This window comes from Pholis gunnellus, assembly GCF_910591455.1.
Source record: "Pholis gunnellus genome assembly, chromosome: 5".
Lineage (NCBI taxonomy): Eukaryota > Metazoa > Chordata > Actinopteri > Perciformes > Pholidae > Pholis > Pholis gunnellus.
This window is the reverse complement of record NC_136531.1, coordinates 5,029,823-5,055,242: the sequence shown is the minus strand read 5'-3', so window position 1 is coordinate 5,055,242 and position 25,420 is coordinate 5,029,823. Positions and strand designations below refer to the sequence as shown.

At 41.5% G+C, this 25,420-nt stretch overlaps 2 protein-coding genes across 2 annotated transcripts in view; one reads left to right on the top strand and one right to left on the bottom strand.

The window, feature by feature from the left end:
- The window catches only part of LOC306695482 (ubinuclein-1-like), a 70,305-nt gene that overhangs the window by 39,405 nt on the left and 5,480 nt on the right, over nt 1–25,420 (top strand). Inside the window, exons 3-8 of the mRNA XM_079158736.1 lie at nt 22,262–22,409; nt 23,361–23,640; nt 24,288–24,392; nt 24,586–24,684; nt 24,961–25,095; nt 25,266–25,351. Of these exons, the coding sequence (XP_079014862.1) occupies nt 23,413–23,640; nt 24,288–24,392; nt 24,586–24,684; nt 24,961–25,095; nt 25,266–25,351 (653 nt within the window). The 5' untranslated portion in view covers nt 22,262–22,409; nt 23,361–23,412. The remainder of the gene's footprint in view (nt 1–22,261; nt 22,410–23,360; nt 23,641–24,287; nt 24,393–24,585; nt 24,685–24,960; nt 25,096–25,265; nt 25,352–25,420) is intronic.
- LOC306695478 (homeobox protein unc-4 homolog) lies at nt 1,835–6,712 on the bottom strand (the record flags this gene model as incomplete). Its single annotated transcript, XM_079158732.1, has 3 exons — nt 1,835–2,950; nt 5,592–5,767; nt 6,460–6,712. The coding sequence occupies 3 exons, from the start codon at nt 6,710–6,712 to the stop codon at nt 1,835–1,837; spliced, it is 1,545 nt and encodes a 514-aa protein (XP_079014858.1).

The window sequence follows — 25,420 nt, the reverse complement described above, 5'->3', positions numbered from 1 at the left end:
TTAGTGTTCAGCTCCGGTCTTAACCCATCCTCCTCCTGCTGTTTTTCACTCTCGCTCCCTCCTCGTCCTCTTGTCTAATTATTTTCCTATAAGCCCCCCGCTTCCTACAGCGCAAATAGCAGAGTCACTGAGCGAAAATTATGTAAATATTATTAAAGGGACTCAGGCACGGAAATTCATTTTAGGTCGGCGCGGCAAAGTAAAGCTCTGTCCCTCGGAACCCCCTCAATTTATTTGCAAATAAAGGCGAGGTGACCGGGAGGGATCAGGGATATTTAGCCGGGCTGTCAACGCGGCTCCTCCGCGCACCGGCTCGCCAGAATTAATGGTTTTAATAATTGGGATTTCAGTTCCCAGGGAATTGGTGGCGTTTACACTTCATAAGCTAAACACACTCTTTTCCCTAACGGGCGCGCGTGCACGTGGGCACACACACACCTGCACGTTAAGGAGAATCCACCTCCTCTTCTGTCCCAAAACATCTTTTAATTCAGCCATTCTTCACTTTCTTTTTTACTTTTTTTTTATTTTAGCTCAGCCAACAATTGGTCAAACAATTATTAATGCAAGTCTGGCACATCCCCCCCCCCCCCCCCCCCCCTCCCAGCCCCTTCCCTCTCCTATATCTTTATCTGTCTCCCCCCGAGGGACTCGCAGTCCTATTAGAACAAATGACGAGGGGGCCCCGGCGCTTTTGTAAAAAGGCGCAGGCAGGCGGGCGCGCGCCTGTCCTATTATGTGCGACACATGATCAATAGGGCGATAACGCAGCAACATCAATATAAGCGACAGAACAATGAGGGATATCATCGAACATCTATCTTAATATAGCCGACTACAAGGGCCGTCTGACAACCGCGGCAGCTCATGAAAATTCCGCCCCACGAATCTACCGCCATCTCCTCCTCCTCCTCGCGCTCAATAGACTATGCGCACACACGCATACAAACACACACACACACACACGATGCAGCTGGCGCGGCTATTATTTTCCCATTTCAATTTGACACCCCTGCCTTTCATGCTAATTCTATTATTGTAGGAAGTTTATGTGATTCCGTATCACTAGAAATCGGTAATGTCTAATAACCCTTTGGGCTGAAAGGAGGAAGGAAAAAAAAAAAAACTGCCTCGAGACCCGCGGCAGCCAGTGGGAAAATAATTACTTTCATATCAAAACTCAGCAGGAGGCGCAGGGTCCTATAGCCCGCGGCCACTAACCTCATTCCAGCTCGGCCTTTCAAATGAATAAATTTGTTAAAGCAATAAATACAAACAGCCAGACGGACTTGAGGCCCAGCTCTGGCTCACTACACAGAGAAAAAAAAGAGGATTTATCTGCTGTAACATGACAAAACTCCATCCGCCATGATCCATGATCCAAGGTCCCCCCCCCCCCCCCCCCCAGCAGGGCCCTATAAGACAGTGATTCAATTAAACAATAACTTTATTTATCAAAATGTTCACATATAAATATCATTTTCTCGTTTATACAATATCTGAGGATCTTTGTTGTGTGTAACGGTGTTTATTGTGGCCGAGTTTTTTTGTTACAAGTTGGTCACCAAAAACAGAGAGAAAGAACCTGCTTCTAGGTGTTTAGGCCCTAAAGCCTGAATGGAAAGACAGCCGCAGCTTTTTGGGGGGGGGGGGGGGGGGGGGAGGAAGGGGGGGGCATCTGGATTGATCACACATTATGATTAAAAAATAGATGAGAATTAAAGTCTCCTGATTCCTGATATGTTTTTTCGAGTGTCTCAGCAGAGCTTTGGGAATGTTTGAATAGTCTGAGCGGTGTTCCTGGTCCTTTGTTTATGTTTGCTCCTCGCAAGTGTTAGTCCATATCGACATCCTCTCCATCTGTTCCGGGTGTTTCTTGACAGTCTGTGTTTGCCTCGAGACACTCGCAGGGGTCCGGAGACGCTCGCTCCTCTCTCGCACCCGTCCCTTCAGCGCACAGCTCGTCGGCTGTCGCTGCTTCCGTCGGAACTTTCAAACTCTTCTCGTCGCCGCTGTCGCCGGACTGCGCGGAGCTCAGCCCGTTTGGTGGGGGAGAACCGGCCAGTCTTCCATTGCTGCAGTCGCCGCCACACTCCTCCACGTCTGTGTCTCCGTCCGCCCTATTGCTAATGTGATCGTGGTGATGCTCCGCGCGGTCCGAGGTCAGAGGCTTGGCGACAAAGCCGGAGAGGTCGGAGGGAGCGAGGCTCCCTTCGCTTGCCACGCACCTCTGTCCCAGGCTGAGCCTGTGAATGCTGTCCTGACACGGTGAGGCCTTCAGGGCCGTTTGGGGCACGAGAAAGCCCAAGGGCTGATGGGTAATCGGGTAAAGCAAGAAGTGACCTTTACCCACCAGTGTCCTCTGACTGGGCAACGAGGGGAAGTCCAGCTGAGGTTTCCGTCGAGGCGTGGCGTCGGAGAGGAGGCTCTCCACGCTGAAAGGGTTGCGCTTCTGCAGGGCGGAGGACCTCGGGCCTCCAGGACTGGAGCTGTGCGTGCTGCATGGAGAGACCTGCTCCGGTTCTCCCGCCGTTCTTTGGTTTTGCTGGTTTTGCAGTTGGCTGAAGTCGTGTCGTGTTTGGTCACAGCTGGATTCGGTGTGGTGTCCCCCTGCACCCTTTGTTGCTGGCAGTTCAATGTGAATAGTCCTGCCGACGCTCGACGACTGCTGCTCGCTGTCGGTGAACTGGGAGACCCCGCTGTCGCTGTCTGAGCCGCCGGGCGTGTGGAAGCTGTCGCCCGCGAGGAGCTTGTTCTGGGACTTCAGCAGCTTCCTCTCCTGCTTCCGTTTCTTCTTCTCGGCCCGCTCTTGGTCCCGGCGTGCGATCTCCTCGGGGTCCATGGGCTCGCCGCTGCACGTGGTCGGGTGGGAGTTGTGAGCAGGCCGCCCCGGCCCTTTCTTCGTGTTCTCCTTCTTTCTCCACTTCGCACGTCGGTTTTGGAACCAAACCTGTGCACACGTACACACACACACACACACACACAGGTGGAAAATTGACACGTGAGATGATTATAGTTTAAAAGTAGTTTCTTTCCATGTCAGCATCTGTCAAAACACCATTTATTTATTGGTTCAGAATATTCATATCAATTTGGTTTTGTAGTATTGTTGGGATTGGTGCTAAAATTAGTATGATTAATGGATTATTACATTACCAGAGGATTCATTGTCAACAATTTTGATAAGCAAATATTCATTTGAGTCATTTAAAAATGCCAGACATTTGCTTGTTTTTGCTTCATGGTTTTTGTAAATGAAATATCTTTGTGTTTTGGACTGTTGGTTGGACAAGAAAAGGCAAATTGAAAACATAACTTTTGTGCTCTGTGGATTTACAGACTAAACAATCCAAAAGTGAATCAACAATGAACACAAGTGTGGGCCAACAATACGATATGCAAGTCTTTGTAAACAGCGCATTCATTTCTTTGAGGCTACGTAAATGAAATATTTACAAGTCCACTCCTTTACAAGTCCACACAAGTCTGGTGTGGACTTGTAAAACGACATCATGCATATATCACTATGAACACCTCCACAATCTGATGCAACACAGTCCAATATCCCTGCAATAAACACTTCCTGTATGGACACCAACATGTTCACTTTCTGCCAGCTGCATCCCAAATTATCTATCATTTATGAGAAGGAGTTTGTGTATTTGGGGTAATTTTTTTGGATTGTTTTTAATAATTTATCCCCCTTCAATAAAAATTAATGCAGCAAAATGTCACTTCTGGTGTGTGTGTGTGTGTTTAGACAACAACAGACCTCACACCTGCCACAGCAGTGGTGATAAATCAGTGTCAGAGCGCTTATCAGATGGTAAGGACAAAACCAGATTGCCTACAAATCCAAACAAATTCCACAAAAGCCCTGAGACAAGTGAGATCACTGTCGCCTGCCGATCAGTGTCTTAGTTTACTGCAGCCTTGAAGGTGTGAGGAGAAGCCTGCGTTGGGTTACTTTGGGTCACAGCGGTGGACCAGCAGATGCACACAGATGTGCCGCTGTTAATTACCAATGAGTGCGTAATGGGTAACTCCGCCAATTTACAACTAATTGTACCGTAGCGAAATCAGCCATATCCGGTCTCTGTATGCTCTCTCGCGCGCAGCCCTCCGCTCATACGGGGTTTCAACACTCCGCCTCTCCTCTCCTCCGCGCCGCGCCGCGCCGCGCCAAGAGACGGAGCCTCCACCCGCCCCGAGAGCCCCCTCGCTGCCGGGCCTCTGGGCTCGCTCAGGGCCGCATGTTCCGCGCTGATAACAGCCAGGAGTTTAGCATGCGGGAGAACGATCCGCGAAACGTTGCATAATAAGGACGGGACACCGACATCATGTGCGACAATGGCGCTTCTTATGAATTGTTAATGTTGGTTATATCTTTCCCCCGCAAACCTGGTGATAAAGGCGCGCTAAGCAGCTTGGGGGAACAATAATCTGAGGTTTATGAGCGAAATCCCCCAAAACAACATGCAGCAACGGAGAGCTCTGCTTCCGTCCCGCTTTTTGCTCGATCAAACCGTGCATGCGAATTGTATGTGGCTCAGAAATACATGAATATACGTTAAATGACATAGAATATCATACATGGATACATAGTTTCTACATGCTGAGCAAATAACAGGCTACGTGTTAAACCTATTTGCCTTTCTTGGATTATTATCATTATTATTATGATGCTATTCGGCTATTATTATCAGATTAAATATAGTGGTGGAATGTGAAAGATGGTTGCATCATCTTTAACAAAATGACATGTATTTTGATCCTTTAATAAAAACATGATCATAAGGTCTTGCATTTTATTAAATTGTAATAATTATTGTTCAGCTTTTTAGCATCAATAACAACAATATTACTATTATAATATTACAATCATTATTCAAACAAGAATATTTGTACTATTATTTGTTAATTGATGTGTAAAAAGTGTTGCTAAACCACTACAACATAGGCTAATCTTAAAATATTGTACATACTTTTACTATCATTTTGTGTATTTTGTTAATATCAAAAAATATATATTTTTAAATAAATAATAATAATAATGATAATATTAGTAATGATAACAATACTTGTAGTAATAATAAAAGGATATCATTGATGTATTGCATTATCTTAAACTTTAAATTGAACAACCTAAACGTGTAAACAGATATGGGTGGAATTGAGAAGAAATTGTTGATTAATCAGATATTAAGATAAATCATTAACGATATATATATAACTGAATGTAAAGGAAGAATTCTAATTACCATTTTCACCCCTTGGTTTGCTCAGTAAATGGCCTTGTTTTTATTAACCCATAAATCAATAGGTGGCCCCCATGCATAATTCAAAAGAGACCCTTTATTGATGCTTTGATAATTGACAAATAGCTATCTGTGTGTGGAGTAGGCCTTCACAAAACAAACAGCCATCTGACGTCTTTTTTAAATAACCTTTTGTAGATTTCGAAATGGAAGTATCCAAATTAAATTCATTAAAACGTCTGAACTCGAAACTATATCTGTTTTCCCTCCACTCAGCAAAACAAATGAATAATTGCCTCCCAGAACATTTGACTCATTTCTTTGTGTCTTTACCTGAACCCTGGATTCCACGAGGTCAAGCCTGAGCGCGAGCGCCTCCCGCATGAACACATCCGGATAGTGACTCTCGTTGAAAGCCTTCTCGAGCTCCTCCAGCTGCCACCCGGTGAAATTCGTCCGCGTGCGTCTCCTTTTACAACCGGGACTGTCCTTATCCGGGTCCCCCGAATCTGCAGGGGTCGACGTGTGTGTGTTTGTACAAGCGTGTGTTTGTATGTGTGTGTTTGTGAGTGTTTGTTTGTGTGTGAGTGAGTGAGTGAGTGAGAGAGAGAGAGAGGAGAGAGAGAGAGGACTGTCATGGCACGGTTTGCTTGTAAGGCATCAGTTTAGTGTAAAGTTCAATGTGACCGCTGTCGAACCTTTTCTAAATGTTGAACTCTGATAAGTCATGTCACAAACCGTGGGCCTAAAAGAAACACACTTTAATGCTATTTTTGAGATTTAAAACTATTCCCAATAATTGCAAAATACCAGTTTTTACCATGCAACACTCAGGAATCTGCAGTCAATATCAATACCATCGTGTTTAATGAGAAATTGTTGCCTTTAGTTTAACCTCTATTGCCATTTTTATAGTGAACTTATTACAAATTTGCCTGAACATGAACTTTTTTAATTTCTTTTTAAAATTGACCAAGCTCCAGAACTTTTAAGCAACATGGTTTTCTCTGCAGACTAACTTTCTAGTAGAAAATCTGCCCCCGCGGACTAAAAACATGTTTAATTTAGCCTACAAGTTCATCCTCTTATTTGGCCATAAAACATGCCACATGGATTCATTGCATTTCCTACAAGGTCTACGTTGCTTTGTTTCCACACAGCTCTCTTCAATGAGACGCGAGACAAAAAGAACCAGGCCTACCTGAGAGTTTAAACTGGCTGTCGGGCGACAGCAGCGAGTTGGAGCTGACCACCGAGGCCGAGCAGGAGCCGTTAAGTAATCCGTCTATAGAGAAGGAGGCGGCGGCCGCGGACTGCAGCTGGTGTCCGTTGGCGAGCTCGTAGAGGTGGTGGTGGTGGTGGTGATGGGGACTGAGCCCGTACGGGAAGCCCACCAGCCCGCCCAAGGAGCCTGCGAACTGGGCGTGAGGATGCTCGAGTACCCGACTGTCCATGCTCGCCCGGGCTGCGGCGGGGCCGAAGTGAAGATGCAGAGGGAGGCAGTGTGGCTGAACATGCAGTCGAAAAATCAAAAAGTCAGGGAGAGGAGGAGGATGAAGCTGCTGCGAGGAGGAAGGAGAGATGAAGGCGGAGCGGGGGAGAGAAGGGGGAACCCAGGCTGCACGGACCCGTCTCCCGCGGCCACGGTACGCGGTCTGTAGAGGAGCGGCGGAGGACCGGGCTATACGAGGTACAGCCTGTTTCACGTTAACGGTCCGACCGAGATGTCAACCCTGCTCTTTCTCTCCGCGAGCCAGCTCATTAGGACTCCTCCATCTGCTCGCGGGACCAATAAGAAACGTTAATCGCCTTGTGACGTCAGAGACGCGGTTAATGGTGTAAAGGAAGGCAGAGCACGCGGAAAAGAGAGAGAGAGAGAGAGCGTTTTTTTTTTTTACTTTCGCGGATCGATCGCTAATTACACCTTGCGCGGTCCTTTAATTCAACCCTGTCAAAACAATGAGGACGACGCTAAGCCGGCGCGTGGAAATAGCCACGTGATTGATAGGCCGACTCCATTAAATTCTCAGGAAATACAACCAACATTTACGTATATTCATCATGAGAAAACACGTTTTCCTCTAACTTTAGGAAGCAATGAATATTTCCCTTCTCCACGCTTTCGTCTCTTCTCACTTGTGCGCGTGCGCGCGTTTGCATCCTGTGTGTGTGTGTGTGTAAGTGTTTTACAGGGGCATTCAGGGCCAGATTGATCCAATAACAGCGCCTTTATCACCCCCCCACCCCCCTTTTTCCTGAGCTGTCACATCGCATTTTAAACGACAAGCCTCTCTCCATCTCCCAGACCCCCCCCCCCCCCCCCCCACACACACACACACACACTAACTCTGCATCATTATCTCGATTTTTCACCTGAACAGCTTACACCGATGTTTAGTTGTAAACGACGAACAAAGTGGGTTGTAGCCTACATGATGTGGCGCTTCCAAGAATCCAATATCCGCACATTGCAGCTCCACTCGGCGTCCACTGTGTAGGCTGCATGTCGTTACAGGAAGGTGTTTGTTTTGTTTTTTGTAGTCCACTGCTTGGGTAGGGATCCTTTGCAACTACTGCATTTAGAATGCGTTCAGGTTTAATTAGCCTATATTCATAATACAGCACTTTAAAAAAAGAGAAAAGAAAAAGGACAATAAGCTCCACAACAGCTACTGCAGTTTCTGAGGTCAATATCAACTTTCAATCTCAGTTACAGGGGCGTAAATATAGACATTTGTCGCGGGGCGGGTGGCCAAGAAATAAATATAGAAAAATAGAAAATGAAAGTAAAATTCATACCATTATATTCTTATTCTACATAAACTATAAAACAATGAATACATTATGAAAAGAAACAATTTGATGAAATTAATATTTTCATTCTGTTAGTATTGTCATACATGCAGTGATGATTGCTGGGTAATATGTATGTTGATGTTGTCAAGTCTCTATTTGAGCATGTGATGAGACCATATAGGCCTCCGGTAGCTAGTTTAGGAGCAAAACCTGTCAAGGCTGCCAAGCTGAGCACATCGGCAAGCCGAGCGAGCAGTCAAACCTTTCAAAGTTAGAAGTGTCAGTGAGAAAAGTACAGGAGGAGAAGCTAAGCTACCTAAGTGAAAGTCTTTTGGCTTCTTTATATAAACAGTCGACCAGCTCACAATGTGTGTGCTTGGTAACAAACGTGCATTACGGCCCGTCGTATGTACTTTACGCCACTGCCATTATCGATCTTGTAACCAATCGGCTGTTGATATACAAGCAAGTTCGGCGATTTTTTGTATACGGCTCTGGTAGTGGCAGCGACCTGTCAATCACAGTAAGCCACTGAGAAGTCATTTTCTCATAGACTTCCATACAATCTGACGTCTTTTTACAACCAGAAGAGTTGCCCCCTGCTGGTCAATAGATAGAATGCAAGTTTAAGACACTTCCGCGTCGGATTCACTCGGCATTACCAGAGGTTGCCGCCTAATCCATCCAGATTGTTTCGCAAGTAGCCGGTTAACAAGCTCATTTTAAACCAATTAAAAGTCAAATCATCGTCAGGCGATAGCTGGGGGGTTCCCAGGTTGCTTTTTGGCCAATGCACGGATTGTTTACCTGCATGCAACCTCTCACGTTCAAGCAAGTCTGCTTGAACGTGATTGGTCAATAATATGAAACAGAAACCAGAGCACCTACAGATTCTACATGAGTCTCAGTTGTTACTGCGCTCTTCTTCCATCATTGGATAAATTATAGAGAGCAGTGCAACTTGACTTGAAATCTTTACATATATAAATTTATTGAATGATGATAAATAAATGTGTATCCATTATGATAACGCCAACGATTCAATCTACAATAACTTCATTAATAGTTTTATGCATTTTCATTTTTTTACAGTGACTCAGGAAGTCATGGTCTTTTCCAAGAAAAAGTAATTAAAAGATCAAAAAAACAACTAATTTAGGATGAAAAGTAATTGTTGCAGAGAATCCTGGGGCCCAGTGTTTGATCTGTATAAATCAAAAACACACAGATGATGACTTGTTTTACATTAACTATAATTCTGCGATGATTGATAAATTGATAACTTTGACACGTACTATATTTATATATAAATTCACACACCATGCTTATTCTCCTGATATTCCCTCTACACCTACATATGGTCAGTATTTCAGTGCATAAAAACAGCTTGGGCCACAGTTGCTAAAACTACTCTTGTGCCACATAACTTCTTGGTTAAAGTCATAACTTATTTTTTCACGAGATCGGGAATACTAATGTTATAAATCAAATTATGTAAAACGCTATAAAATACAGTAGCACAGAAACAAGTTCCACAAAGAGTTGCACTTGGTGGGGTTTCCATGTTGTTAGCCGATCCTTTTCTCAGTTTTCCACCTTCTGTTAGTGGCACTTGCGATTAACGACATTTGAACTCAGGTTTGCGTTCCTCTAAGTGTTTCTCTTCTTCTTTGAACGGTGATCTCCTTTGAATAAAACCACAATGGACACAAAGCCTTAAATGGCACGGGGTCTCAGTGGCTAGCGGATCGCAGTAGGAAAACATAAGCACTGCTACTGGAGTTATTGGGCCCCGGTGGTATTACGTCAACCGCTATTATTGCTCCACCATGCACAGTTTTAAAAAACTTTTCAACCACCGTCATCAACCGTCATCGTGTGCAGCCCGTTGGTAAGAACGGCGAGCAGAACAAGCATGAAATTGGACTTCTTTATTTGGACATCTTTTGCTGTTCTGGCTCATGAAACGGACCCTCTCATTAAAATTCTCCATAATAATCTCTCAGAAACGCCACAAAATCACATGTAATAGAGGACAGTCATCTGTGGGTGCTCGCTATGGGGAAAACCCAAAGACACTAGTCTGTATAGGATCTTCTAAGATTTGCAACAAAAATTTCACTTGGGTAACGTTGATATGTTAATAATGTTAATAAAGATCTCACTGGATAGAACGTCATGTGTCACTCGGTTTTGTGTTTTCTTTTGTATGTAGCACATTTACCTTTGTTTTCGTCCACGTTTCCAACCTCCCTACTGAGTCCACCTATCGACTTAACTGACGTGCATGTCTTTGCGACCTCACCTACGTCTCTGCATCCTGCGGTTACCCATAACACCCTTCTCTGTGTAGGTCTTCTGGGGCCGTTAACGTGTATCTTCAGAGAAACAGAATTCCAGCAAAAGAATCCAGAGCCGCAGTAGCATCTCTGTTAGCCTGTAGTTGGGTACATTGGTGCTTTGAGCTAAGCAACCCTTCATGCTAACATGCTAATGTTTAGCAGGGAAAATGTTTCCCATGTTCACCATGTTAGTTAGGTGTGTCTGCTAATAAAAAGTCAGTAATTCTTGCAGGTATTTGGTGACAAACCAAAGTATTGGCTGGATTAAATATTTGACCTGATGATGGTGCTAGATGACAAGTCGGGATCGCCAGAGTTAATGCAGTTCATCCTGCGGGGGACATGAATTTCATGGCATTCCATCTAATAGTTGTTGAGACATTACACTCAAAACCACAAAAGTCCCAGGAAAGTCGGGGAATCACCAAAGTCATTAGGATTTATCCTCTGGAGACCATGAACGTCTGTATAAAATGTTGAGGTGCACGGCTAGCGTGACTAAAAACCAAACTGAAGAATTCCTCATGCCATAAAATGACAAAGTGAAATTTAGTTGCTTCTCCTCCAAAATATAATTTTAAGCTTTTTATTTTATACAATGAACACTGAATGAATATGATGTAGAAATGTTGAGCAATATGTTGTGTCTGTCTTGAGTTAAAAGAAAGAAAGAAAGAGAAGGTTACTGCAATCAAAATGTGAAGTTATCCTATCGAGTTAAGGGTCTTGCCTAATGCGGGGGAAATGGTGCTCAAATTGAAGTGTGCGTTGGAAAATGAAAGGTTTGGAAATTTACAATCACGACGCAGGCCAGGAGCAACTGGGTGTCCAGGTGGACATCTTTGGGTAAGCGATGGAGGGGAGGGAGGGAGGGAGGGAGAGAAAAAGAGACAGAGAGATAGACAAGAGGGGGGGGGGGGAGATTATACATATAAATTGTAAGCGGTGTCGCAGGGGCCAAATCTTGCCCGAGGCGGTGACTGCTTCATTTTGTGTTAAATTTCTTGACAGAAAGCCACCCGCGTGCTGGTGAATACTGAATGGTAATCAGAGCTGGTTGAATAAGTGCCTCCCCCCTCCCTCTTCCATTACTGTGAATTAATTCGACTTTATTTATCCAATTTCTGGAGCTGACAGAATGTTAATTTGAGTTGAGATTTCTCTCTGCTGTTCTGCCGGTGACCCGTAGCCCTGGGATTGGCGTGTTGTAATAACCTGAATCTTTCACCAGAAGCTCCGATAATTGTTACCTTATTAGCATGTAAATTGTTTAATTAATATTATTATGAAGAACCATATAATCCCTCCGTTACTTGACCCCGAGTCCACAAGCGAGCAGGCTTTCTGCATTTCAATGTCTAGTTTTTAAATGGACTCTTTAATGTTGGCTGGTCGTCGGGTGGTTATAACCCCCCCCCCCCCCCCCCCCCCCCCCCAATCTGAGAGCAACTTTGAACGGCTTGAGAGGGGCTTTTGATGTCACCCCCGTCTCTATCTCTCTCTTTGGCTCTCTCCATTCCCTTTTTTATATCTTCACCGCTCTTTCTGATGTGTATTTATTTTCCTGCTACCATTTTTGAACATCAAAATCCAACGCCTTCTTGTCATTTGCTTATAAAAGCTCCTTTTTTTTTTGTTAACCCCCCCCCCTCCACTTTCCCAGTGGCTGTGCGAGCCAAACGCATGCAGCGCTCGATGAAAAGCAGCCCTTGACATGAGGTCCTGGGAGACCGCAGCATTTAAATTCGCTTTTCTTCATTCCTCCTCCTTTTTTCGTCGGGCACGAGTGACATTGTCAGATGTTCGCTTTAATTAATTTGATAATAAGATGGGCGACACGCACACAAGCCAGGGTTCGGCTTGCCTTGCCTCCAGCCTTCCTCCCCTCTCTCATCTCTCTGTGCAGACAACACAACCAAACCCACACCCTTCTGAAGTCTGTCCCAGCTATATGTTGTTCACAATACTTCAGCTCAGAGTAATGCAACACAAAAAAAAAACCTGTGCTGTGTATCCAGTGATCAACACAACCTGAAGGGGGCGCTCCTGGTTAAAGTTTGGACGTGCTGAACTCGCTGTAGCTCGTCACAATGACAGTAGAAATGCTGAATGTTTTGAAAAGCTGCACTTTGTTCTTGTGATATTTGACAAGTGGGGTTAAGAAGGGGACAGGATTAGAGTTGTCAAATTCACTTTTTCCTTATTTGACCACCAGTTCCACCCAGGACACGCAGTGACCTGTGACCCAACCCAGTCCCCGAAACAATGTCGACGTTTCTAAAACAAAATGTTTTCATAAATACTTTTTATATCGGCCTCGCATCATTCTTGCTGTAACCGTGGTTAACGTTGTGAAACGATTGGCAGCAAAACTACCTGGTTAAAAATACGTCATGGTTTAAATTAAATAACATAATAACGTAGCGTTACAACCGTAACAATGTAACTACTGTAAAATAAATAACCGCCCTTAAAGGACTTTCTTACGTAACGTTAGGCTTTGTATATACAAGTATAAAGTAAACCAGCCTGATCCATCATTCATAGCTATACTGACAAAAAATAATGCGCCATAATAAGTAGATATCCCACAAAATGATTCTGTATTTTAAGTACAAGTGCGGGAGGTTGAGGTGGATGGTTCCAACAAACTTTCCGCCAGGATTCCGCTGTTTGTTCCACATGTGAAACGAGACATCAATATTGGTTTATTTGTAACGCAACTTGCGTATCCCAAACAACGATCTTTTACTAAACCTAACGAGTTTTATCCTGTGAAAACAGAAGTTTATTTTTAAAAGAGCGTACGGATGCAATGAGCAGAAATTGACTCCTGCCTTTCGAAAGAAAACGTATGATAAGCAGTAACTTTTTGTAAGATATACCAACCGTTTAATGAGGGTACGTTGAGCAAACGTTTATGTTTGTGGTTCACAACGGACACTCCAGCGGTCTCCTGAGTGAAAGTCCTATGTTTGTGTAGGGACGCGAATTGTACGAATTTTCATGTCGCTTGGAACAATCTTTTTATGGGGGACGAAATTACATTAACAGCAAAAGTTGGTTTGGCTTAAAATAACTATGTACAGTTGGGTTTAGGCAACAAAAACACGTAATTAGGTTTTGGAAAACTGTCACGAAAAGAAACTGACTTGTGGTTAAATATCCTGTATTGGACCCATCGATATTCCAAAGAAAATTCTTTTTTTATAATGAAAAAATTACGTCACTTGCACTAACTGTTGCTTTGTCAGATGGATTGTTGAGGCTGAAGTTTCATTTAATTTGTGTGTCCACCACGAAAAAGGGTCCTAATTGACTTGCCATTAGCATTATTTTCGTCCTGAGCACCACGAAAGAAAACTGACAATTCGTGTCCGGAAACATGAAACCGATAGATTGTATTTCGTGATGAATTTCACGACCTGCCATGATACTGGGCTGGTACTTGACATTCTGACTCAGCTGTACTTTTACATTGAGTGCAAATCATCTTAACATCAGCATGTTAGCATTGCCTCACAGAGCTGCTAGCTTGGCTGTCGACTCTTGATAGATTCCAGTGCATGATATCAGTCATTTACCAGGATAGGCCACAGACACACAGGTTGCAATGGGTAATTCAGTTCAGCCTCACACTGTTGGCCACTGAGCGGCTCCACAGGAGGAGTTTGGGGTTTTAATCTTTGCTCAAAAGCACCTGAACTTTGGGAACTAAGGGAGGGGTGAGTTTTATAATCAAAGCTATACACTTGTGACTGCACATGAGCAAATAAACTCCCAAAATATATTTCTAACCAAGGTTAATTTGAGACAAGGTTTGTGAGTATTTAGGTTTAGGTTAGAATTTATTTGATTATGATATTTATTTTTAGACTTACTTCAGACTCTTTAGGAAAACGCCCTCAATGTGTCCAGAAAAACATTGAAAGAACTCGCTGTACTTCACCTGATGCTACCTGTCCCATCGGGATACATGCCCTCAACAATCAAATGTAGGTCCTTCAGGTACATTCACATGAGGACATGGATACATTTATGTCATATTCAGAAGAAATTCCCAAGGCACCGCTTTCTTTTTTTGCAGAAAAAATAAAACTGTGACCATGTAGGTTACTACGTGGAAGGAAAGAAATCTCTACAAAACCCTCAATGTGCCTCTTGAGAGGAGGAATCAAGTCATATTTATTTTTTAATTAGCAAACTAAGGTGAAGCAGTGGAGAGTTAATTACTCAATTACTGCGTACAAGTTAATTTTTAACTATTTGAAATGAGGTCAGTCATTATTTAGGCGATTGGTCGATAATTAAGAGTCTAATCTAAATTAATTGTTGGGAGGCGTTTTTTGATCCTTCAGTGCGCTTTGTGCAGTCTGAAACCAGGAGACGATGCCATTCCAATTAAAAGTGGAGGGATTTAATGTATTGATGTTTAGTTTCTTTTCCACAAATCTTTTTCTTGACACATAATGGAAGCTTTGATAATTTAGAAAAAGAAAGAACTCATTTCCAGGCGAGTGTTTTAGCTCCTTCTCTCAACGCAATTATAAACTTTTCCTCCATCTAATTATGAGTGTAATTGTGCCTCGACAGGATATCGGGAGAGAATGATCAGGAGTTATTTTCTTTAAATTACCTCTTTTATAGATGTATATACAGTATATGTATAATTGTGTATATATTTATAATAATAGGTGATTAAAAGAAATTAACTCTAAATTAATCACAATTGAGTTTTCTCCCAATATTCTGTCATATGTATGTATGTATATATATATATATATATATATATATATATATATATATATATATATATATATATATACATATATATATTCATATATTATATATATTCACACAAAAACAAAGTCAAACTTTCTAATTCAAATAAAACAAACGTATCACCTTTTTTTCTAAAACGTGTTTATTACGCCAAAAGTGTTCGATGCTTGAAAGAGTCCAAAATGCCATTTTAATTGTTATCAGCGAGCCGGATCTCCCCCTCACTCTCCCTCTTTCTCGCTTCATGCCCACCCCCACCCCCCCTTTTTTTCCCTTGGCTGTCTTGGCACAAGCCTGCACGGAAATAGACCTAATTAACCCCCTACCCCACAGGGAAATCCGCTATGCAAATTAACATTTTCAAAATACAGTAATGATATAATTTGAGAAATGGTGATGCCAATTTTTCACGCACTGGCTCTAAGTATTTGCATACACATTTTAGCTGCCCAATCAATACTGCTCTTCTCATCTCTTCATCATCTGGGAAGTGTGTGGGTTTGGAAGTGTGGGGGGGGTTAAAACAAATGCTCAGATCTGATGGGCACAGAGGAAGAATGGATCAGCCTGTTCGGCCACTGGCTGGCTACTGGAGCCCAACAAAACCATCTGCCGGGAGTGAAACGGTGGAGGGGTGGAAGGAAGGAGGAGAAAGTACCCCACACACACACACACACCCAAAGAGCTCAGCTTAAAGCCTCTCTGTAAACGAGGAAAGATGTTTTAATTAGGAAGCAAGTTCACGCGCATCTCATTTAAATCGCTTTAATGAATAGCTCAGTCTGAGTGGCCTGAAATGAAAGTAGTGATGCTGCTTGAAACAAAGGTGTTTCCTTTGGTCTTGGTTTTCTAACCTTCCCCATGTCTCCTATACCCTCCCTGGTCATTTCAATTTACAGTACAAGCACCATTTTATTTTACTTTGTATTTAAATATGTTTAACCTAATACAAATGATTTCTCTATAGGGTCCCAAGTGTGTCCATATAACATTTGGATTACAAAAGGGCCCTGAATATTCAGCCAGACCAGCCAATAATGATCACATCTATCAAGAGAAAACCAATAGATCAGCTATGTGCAGGCTGCACTTCATCCTATTTACTACGAGGTAATCGAGGTACGAGCTGATCTGTTGATTCATGCTCAATTATTCCTGAAAGAGATGTGTAAAAACATCCTTAATGTTTCTACAATATACGTATCCTGTCACATGATTAATTCATAAGTTAAGGCGTTGAACATAACACTGGTTAAAGAAATGCAAAGTCTACAAAGTTAATAAGTAAATCAGTTTTCTGGACATCTTTACAAAGCTGCGTTGGCAGTTTCATCATCGTTTGTCCATCATTTAATGAGCAGATCAAAGTCTTAGTGCCTGTAACAATATATATATATTGCTAATCCTCAGCAGTTGCTTATGTGTATTACCAACTCTGTAAGTGTTTTCTAAACGAGTATAAAGTTCCAGTCCAAATGAAACAACTAAATCCGGAGAGTTTTCAGTGTGTACATTGTGCTGCCCATCACTGCAAATTACATCATAGATAGATTCAATACATCAGTGGTGATTCAAAGTCTGAAGGTCTTTCTTAAATCCTCTCTTATATGAACAATGATGCTAAAAGAACCCTTTTTTAGCCCTGGCTGGTTAAGAATTTCTATTTGAGTGGAAACAACGACGGAGTCGTGCTTTGAGTTTAACAGTCTGAATTCTTTTTGTTGACACATGAGCTTCACGTTTTCAGAATTGTGTGCGTTTATAGTTCCATTTTTTTGTGTCTTAACAATGAAGAAAAGCTGTAGTTTATTTTCCAGGAATGTCGCCACAGATTGTAATGATACAATATAAATACTACAATACTTTCATCAGTGGGCCGTAGGCTCAGTCACCATAGTCTTACCTCCTTCAGTGATCGATAGTGACTTAACATTATAGTGTATTTAAATAAAAGATCTCTGAGATTGCACTTTGAAGTCTGATATTTTAAATCATTGATATCGTCTTCGTCTACTGATGAACTCTCAAGTGCATAGAGTTAAAGCACGAGTATAAGTTAGAACTACAACTGACATCATGAAACTGAGCCACTTAACTGTGTAAAATCACTTAAACTAGAATTAAACCTCAATTGTGTGGTTGCTGGAGGAAAACAAAAGGACCCTGCTGTTAAGGCCCTTTCTCTTTTACTCTACAACTAAAGTCCAGTTCTCTTTATTAGTCAAACCTCCGCGTTTAGAGTCGTCTTTTTTTCTTGCAGCCTTTTCTTTTTTGTTCTCGTCATGACAGCGTGCGATGGCACGCAGCCCAAATGACAGGACAGTTTAAGCAATTAATGCTCAGAGATATCAGCCAGTGAGTGAACTCATTTCAGATAAACTGCCAGTCCACCAAGCGCCGCCTTATGATACCCTCTGGAATATCCCATCCTAACATATGCCTAATTGTTTACTACTGCTTGTTTACATAAATACAAAATGTTGCAGGGGAGGAGGGGAGGGGGGAGGGAGGAGAGTCAGTACACTTTAAGACAGAGCCGGAGAATTAATAACAATTTGTGGCAGATAATTACTTATCAATTAAAGCTGTTATCCTGCCTAATTAGGCAACGTTCATTAAATTCAGCCAATTTAAACCTTAATCAAAGTTAGCAGGGCCTGACAGCTGAGCGAGGATCAGTGGAGGAGCGCCCCCCAGTGGAGGACAGGGGAGGGACGAGTCCCTCGGGCTGAGTCTGTGCAACACTTTTCAGTTTTATTCATTTTATTTTGTAAAGCTTCAAGAATGGATCACAATGGATGGCTTTTTATATATTTTTTAATATTTTTATATTTCCCTTTATTTTTGTTATATTGTTATTAATATTACTGTTGATATTAATGTTATTATTATAATTATATGATACTAAGATCCTTTACTAAAAGTACTACAAAGTAAATAATCTCCTACGAGTAAAAGTACACAGATTGGGCCTTTCAAAGTAATATATATTATTATTTTTTGTTATTGATGGAGTAATGTGTAAGCCGATATGAATTTACTTCATTTTTGTAGAAGAATAAAACGCATATTATTATTTCCCGTTATTTCAATCAAATGCATGTATTAAGGTAAAACTTAACCCGCTGGTGCTGAAACAGAGCCGCTCATTCTGCATTAACCCCTCAGTCCTCCAACTATGTGGGCCATGTGTACAGGACTTTCTGCTGTGGAGAAATTTGACTTTCATGAAGCTCTAATTTAGGAAAATCTGTGCCGCTGTAAGCACGAGATCAGCTGAAATAATAAAGTTATGGAGCCGAGATTTTGATCCAGACGAGGCCCAAAGGTCGGGTGATAAAGTATGACCCAATGAATCTTATCAGCTGATCGTTTGATTTGGTAATGCACACATTATGCACGCTCCCCAAAAAAAGTGACAGTTAATAAAATTACCTGGAGATCCACCGATAAGTAAAACGTTTGTTGCAGTTTGAAGTTCTCAGTTTTACTTTAAAGTAATCACCAGGAGCAGGTAATGACCAGCAGGTGTATCAGTTCAGCTGATGATGTCACAGGCCTAAACTTCAAGTCGATCTTTGGAGTAACTCTACTCTAATGAAATAACCCAAAACAAGTCCACACAATCAACCTGGGTCTATGGGACCTCCTATAATCCAGCCTTCAGTACAACTAATTGTTCTAAGTAGTTAAGGAGTAAATTTACTGAGTTACTTTCCATCAGTGATGATGATGATGAGTATCATCAGTATCATCATTAGTAGTAGTTGTAATAGTGTAAGAAGTACTCAGATCGTTGCTGAGGTACAAGTATGCCGCAATTTAAAACTACTCTGTTACGAGAAAATGTCCTTCAGCAGCAAATGAAAGGTTTAAGCTCTATAAACAAATATGTTTTGATGTAAACATATGTTTTCTAAAAAATGTGGTGATTTGTGATTAAAGTCTTGTTGTGCATTTGTTGCCAACCAGCCGGACAAATGTTAAAATGCTACAGTTGCAAAAAATTAAGCAAATAATAGAAACAATTTGAACATTTGATTCAAACAATAACCAGAAAGCATGAACGTTTAGTAGAATATGTGACCATTTATAAAACAAAACATGATTCAAGCAGTTCATAGGAGAGTCTACTTGCTTTCACTGACCATTCAAATGAATATGAATTAATTAACTAATATGAAAATTGTTTTTATTCTCTCAAAATACCCCAAAACATACAGTAACTATTACATTAAATATATATTAGAGTAAAAAGTGCAACATTTCACTTTGAAAGAGTAAAATAAGGTATAGCAGAAAATGGGAATAAGTTAAGTTAAGTGTTAAGAAGTTACTTTCTGATGATTATTCTAAAACATATAATTATTTTACTAAAGCCACAGTAAAAAAAAAAAAATCTATCCTGGTGCACACGTGACTGGAGGTGTGACTCACTCCGCCCTCTGGCCCGTCAGCTCTGCTGTTTTCAAGCCTCCGCTTCCAAGAGCTGCATGCTGTGGCCAGTCGACAACAAAGCACGCGCTTCTCGGGGGTGCCTCGGCACGAGGAACGAGTTAATTAATATTGGCTCTTGTTTGGTCTAGTTAATGAACGAGTGAATTATGCACCTCTGGGACACACCGCCTCCCCAATCGGTTTAAATTATCCCCCGCGCCCCCTCTCCCGACATTGTCCTCCAATTTCCCCACTCTGATCCTGCACTGATGGGGTCCCTGTCAACGACCAGACCACGACACACACACACACACACACACACACACACACACACACACACACACACACACACACACACACACGGAGACCGAGGCTACCCCTGCCGCCGTCTCCATCTGTCTGTCTTTGTCCTGCTCGGGTGTATTTTACTTCTTTGTCTCCAGCACATTTATTGACGCCTTCTTTTTTTTTTTTTTTTCAACGCTTCTGTTCGACCTCGCATCGTCAGCTCAGGGTGGCAAATAACTTCCATCCCATTAACTCGTTAGAGAGGGGAGGCTAGTCAAACAAAGCTTGTCCGCAATCTGATCCTGATCCAAACATATACACACGCACACACGCGCGCACACACACACGCGCACACACCCACGGTCTTGTGGGTCAGAGAGGGGGAAAGAAAAAAAGATCCATATTATTTGCATTAAAAGCCTCGCACCGTGAAATTCATTTATAATTACAAAGCGGGGTGCAGTGTGTGTTATGCAGATCAGGGACATGTGAGGGTGTGTGTGGAGTGATTGGCTCGGATTGGTTATTTTGTGATATGCTAACACGGAATGTATGGTGACAGATTGCAATTATCCAGTTATTGTAATTGTCAAAGTCAATTCACTGCAGGCTGCATGACACACAAAAAAAACGACTTGGGATTCACACACGATTTAGATTTGGTTTGTTTGACCCTTTTATTTTCAATCTAGTGTTAAAACAGTCTCTGCTGTAACAAACTGCTGTCTGGCCTTCACCCCGGGCCAACCTGGTTGTTTATTTATTAATTGTGTGCAAAGTGTGGATTTGATCTGTTATAAAGTAAACGTTGTTTAAGAATCTGGTGAAAGTATATAGTTGTTTAGATTCTGCAAAACAGTTGTAAAAAGGGCCAACTAGTGATTTCATTCACTGCTGACTGAGTTTAAGTGTCATCCTTATTTTAACACGTAAGCTACAGTTTCCTCCAAATAATGTCTCAGACGACACGTGGGGCTCTACCGAGTGTCCTGCGCGTGTGATGATCCATGTTAAACTGCCCCTGAAGCATCTCAGAGGTCTCACGCGCTAGTTCCTCAGCTCTTCCTCGTGGGTCTCCAGCGTCCCCGTGTGGTGAACCAGGCGCAGAGCAGCTAATATGCCTGTCTGCACCTCCCTGTGACCAACAACAATAACACAATATTAATAATATCAATAATAATAATAAAAACATCACTAACAATAATTACAGTAATAGTAGGAAAAAGAAGAATATTCATAACAATAATGACTATTGTAAAATTTATGAAAACAATAATATTAATGACAACAATAATGATAATGATTATAACATCAATAACAATAATGAAAAAAATAATAATAACGTTATATAGCTTCTTTCAAAACAAAGTGGCAAAGCACTTTACAGTAAAAACAAATAACAAAAGTGCATTTATTATAAAACACAAGGTATAATAATTTAAACATGGCCATCCTATCATCAGTTCTCGGTTATGAACCAGAAGCAGAATACGTTTTCATTCTTAACAACGCAGCGCTTTATTTCGTTGAGCATCAGCTGGAGATGATTACATCCTTATATTATGCACAGTTATCCAGAGATTTATTCCAGAACACTACCCTGAGGCTTTTCTTTGTGTTAGTTAGTTTAACATGAAAATGCACCATGTGAGCACAATATTAAAGAAGAAATGAAGGTGTTAGGCTGCTCTACACCTCTACGGACTGAATGGTTTCGGGCCAAAATACATCTCTGATCTGCTGCTACCTTATGAACCATCCCGACCCCTTAGGTCGTCTGGGACCGGTCTACTTTCTGTTCCCAGAGTCAGAACTAAACACGGAGAAGCAGCGTTCAGTGTTTCTGCTCCACATATCTGGAACAAAGTGCCAGAAAGCTGCAGGTCTGCTGAGACCCTCAGCTCCTTTGAATCAAGATTGCTGCCTTTAATTGAACCAGATTCAAGGATATTAATCAATTTATGAATTTTACTTCTGTATTTTATTTCTTACACTGCTTTTTAGTGTTTTAATGACTGTTTTTTTAAATGAATGTTTCAATAAATGTTCTTAATTGTTTTTAAATCTTTTATTTTGCCTTATGTTTTGATGCTTTTAATGGTTTTATGTGAAGCACTTTGAATTGCCTTGTTGTTCAAATGTACTATACAAATAAACTTGCCCTTGCCTTACGAGACACGGTCAACTATTATTTGCAAGCTAATTTGCATGTAAACAAATCTATAAAGGGACTTACCTAAAGTAACTCTTCGTGGCTTTTGTGGACCCTGAGGGTTCGCACGATGGGTAATCTATTGCATACTGTACATTAAAAGCTCTGAAACCCTTCAAAATAAAAGTATTTCTGATGTGTTCCAGGTGGATGGGGGATGATTTCCATCTCCTCAGCAGGTATGCTGACAGGTGGCAGCAGCAGAAATCCACTGCAGCTGTATCTTTGTGCTGATGTTGAACATCTGCAATGCATACATCATCAATACATCAATACCCTGATGGCTTAACAGTTGTAAGATGTAAAAAAATAACTAAATATGGAGTGCATTAAAGTTCTGGACAAAGAGGAGTGCAGCCTACCTAAAGAAAACATATCAAATGTTTCTTTTTCATATATCTGCACTTTGTATTACAATGACGCTGCACAGACTGTTCAAGGAAATATGTTGACATTTTTTTGGGGAAAACGGTTTATTTATTCTCATCTTTGTAGCAACATATGAAGCTACCGCCGGTTAGCTTAGCTTCGCTTCGCTAAAGGACTGGAAACACAGGAAATGTAATTATTGGCTCTGTTGAAATGTAAAAAAACAACAAAAAACACCTTCCGGCACATATAGCTCATGTTATATAGTTTGTTTAATTGAAACACAAATCGAAGTGTAAAGAAACGACATTTCATGATGTTTAGTGGGTTATTTATGTGCCAGAGTACTCTTAGCTCTAAGCGGTTGCCAGACAACCAAGACTTTAGGAAGCTAAGGCCAAGAGAACGTCTGCCACATAACAACTTGTTGTCGGGTTCTTTTCTCTCTCTTCGGTTTTTGTTGAAACAAAACCAGAATGAAATTGTTGGTGAGTTTTAGAGGTACAGGTATTTTGGTTACGGGTCACATGCTAGCTGTTTCACATTTCCTGTGTTTGTGTTAAAATAAGCTACCTGCTGCTTGCTGCTGAGTCAATACATGTCAAAGATTCCTATAGTCAGCGTCAGTTAAGTGGAAAACGTTTCTTTGAGTCATTTTAATTTTATTATCAAATGTAAAGGAGGAAGAAAAGTAAACATTTAAATGTGTTTTATTAATGTAAAGAAGAACTATAAAGATATATAAGGTATATCAGAGCTCGGCCTGTATAACTGACATATCAAGTTTTCAGCGGTGTCCAGAGTAGATGTGACGCAGCTGAGCACGTGCTCAACGACGTGACTCGAGCACACCTGCATCTATTTCTACTTAATTAGGCCCTTGAAGCCTCGTTCAAACGCACACCGGGGAAGCCTGTGGTCAGCTGTGATGGCTGAGTCGCGGAGGGTTCAGTTGACGACGTTGTCCTGTGGTTATGGACCTTCGTCCCCTGACGGACCGGCATCGGACCAGAAGCCTCCGTCAGGTGACCTGCAGAAAGGCGACGGTTCAGGCGGCGCCCCCGACACCGGCACAGTCCGGCTGGAGCTCGCGTTATTTGAGGCCGATGAGAGGAGCTTTCCGGAGTTCAGCTACAGTCAGCTCGTTGACAACAAGGTGGGATTTTTATCCGAATTTAAACAAGTTAATTGATTGTTTTAACGGCCTGGACTGCAATGTAATAATCTGGCTACAACAAAAAATAACAAATCAATCCACAGGTAATCTCACATCTTGAATTAAAATAAAATGAAGGGGTCATGACTGGACTTTTATCAATAACTGTTTTCAATCATTTACAAACAATTGTGGGTTACAGCTGTAAAAGACCCCTTGCTGTTTTATATTTTGTATCTTTGTTCAGGTCAGATCAATATCATGATTGATGATAATGCGAATACTGATAGGACATTTTAAGACACTTATGATTGGTGTTTGTCATTGTTTGACTATTTACTGAGTGATTCTCACTAACTTAAAATGCCATATGCTGTTTTAGTCCTTTTAAAAAAAAAAAATAATCCTTTTGCAATTCATATATTATTGTATTGGAACATTCAATATTACTTTTATTATTTTGCCTTTTCTGTCGAGTTGTTTTGCACCAGCTGCCTTTTCCAATGATGGGTGACGATCACCTTTGTTCATCCTGTGACACTGACAGTCTGTCCAAGATGTTTGCTGCACATTGTCACTGTATGCTCAGCTAAATGGGCGACATTATGACACAGAACTGTTTATTATTATTTTGTAATGGTTTTTAGATCAACCACACAAAAGGAAAAGTCCCAGTGAGCAGATTTAAAGAGGAAGAAAAAAGGGACAACGATGAGGTTGCTGCTATTTCAAAGAAGTTTGAAAAGAAATATGTGAGTACCCTTTATTTCTTTATTTTTGCAAACCTGCATTATTGGTAAATATAATGAAGACTGGGGTCCCTTTTTGAAACTGTAACGTTAGTTTGAATTGGACTACTGACTATCTGGCTGAGTAAACTAAACTCAAATCAGAATGGTGTAATTTACAAACAGCACAACAGTATTTTGCATCCTCTCTTTGCAGGGTGGTAAACCTAAGAAGAAGGAGGACCGCATTCAGGACTTGATTGATATCGGATTCGGTTATGATGAAGAGGATTCCTTCATTGACAACTCTGAGGCTGTGCGTCACACATTTGAAACCCCCATAGTGTATTTTCTATATCTGCATCTTTGAAGACAGTTTTGATATATCTAGGCCTTTTTGTTTTTACGATAGTTATAAGGATTTTTGACTCATAAATGTGTTTGCTCTGTTCATATTTGTTCCCAATTTGGATGTTTAGAGGTCCATCAATCTGTCTCAACCTCTTCCGTGGCATATTCATTTTAATATCTTTCTAATTGACTAAATATATTTGGATGAAATTATAACATTACTTCTGGCTGGTCTCTGTAGTACGACGAATTTGTGCCGGCCTCCATCACAACCAAATTTGGTGGATTCTATGTAAATGTGGGCATGCTGCACTTCCGCCCGGCTTCTGAGACTGAGGACCTCTCAACCGAAGAGGAAACACTCGAGCTCTCAAAAGTAAGAAGTGCATCTGGGACTAAAACATGGAAAGCATTGAAATGGATGTTTTGTTGTTCTCTGCGAGCAGATTTCAGTTTAAGAAGACATTTTTCAATGCGGTTTCATAAGTGACTGTTTTGCCAAAACTGTTCTTTGTACTGAAGTTTCCAACACATTTTAATTTTTAGAAAAGTAGCGTCAATGGAGGACGGAAGAAGAAGAAGCGCTGCAGAGAAGGTGGAGCGATCATAAGAAATGTGGATCCCAACTCAAGGTGAGGCTGACCAAAGGTGTTTCCACTCCTCTATAGAGCCAGACTCTGAGGCTAGTACATTTAATCAGA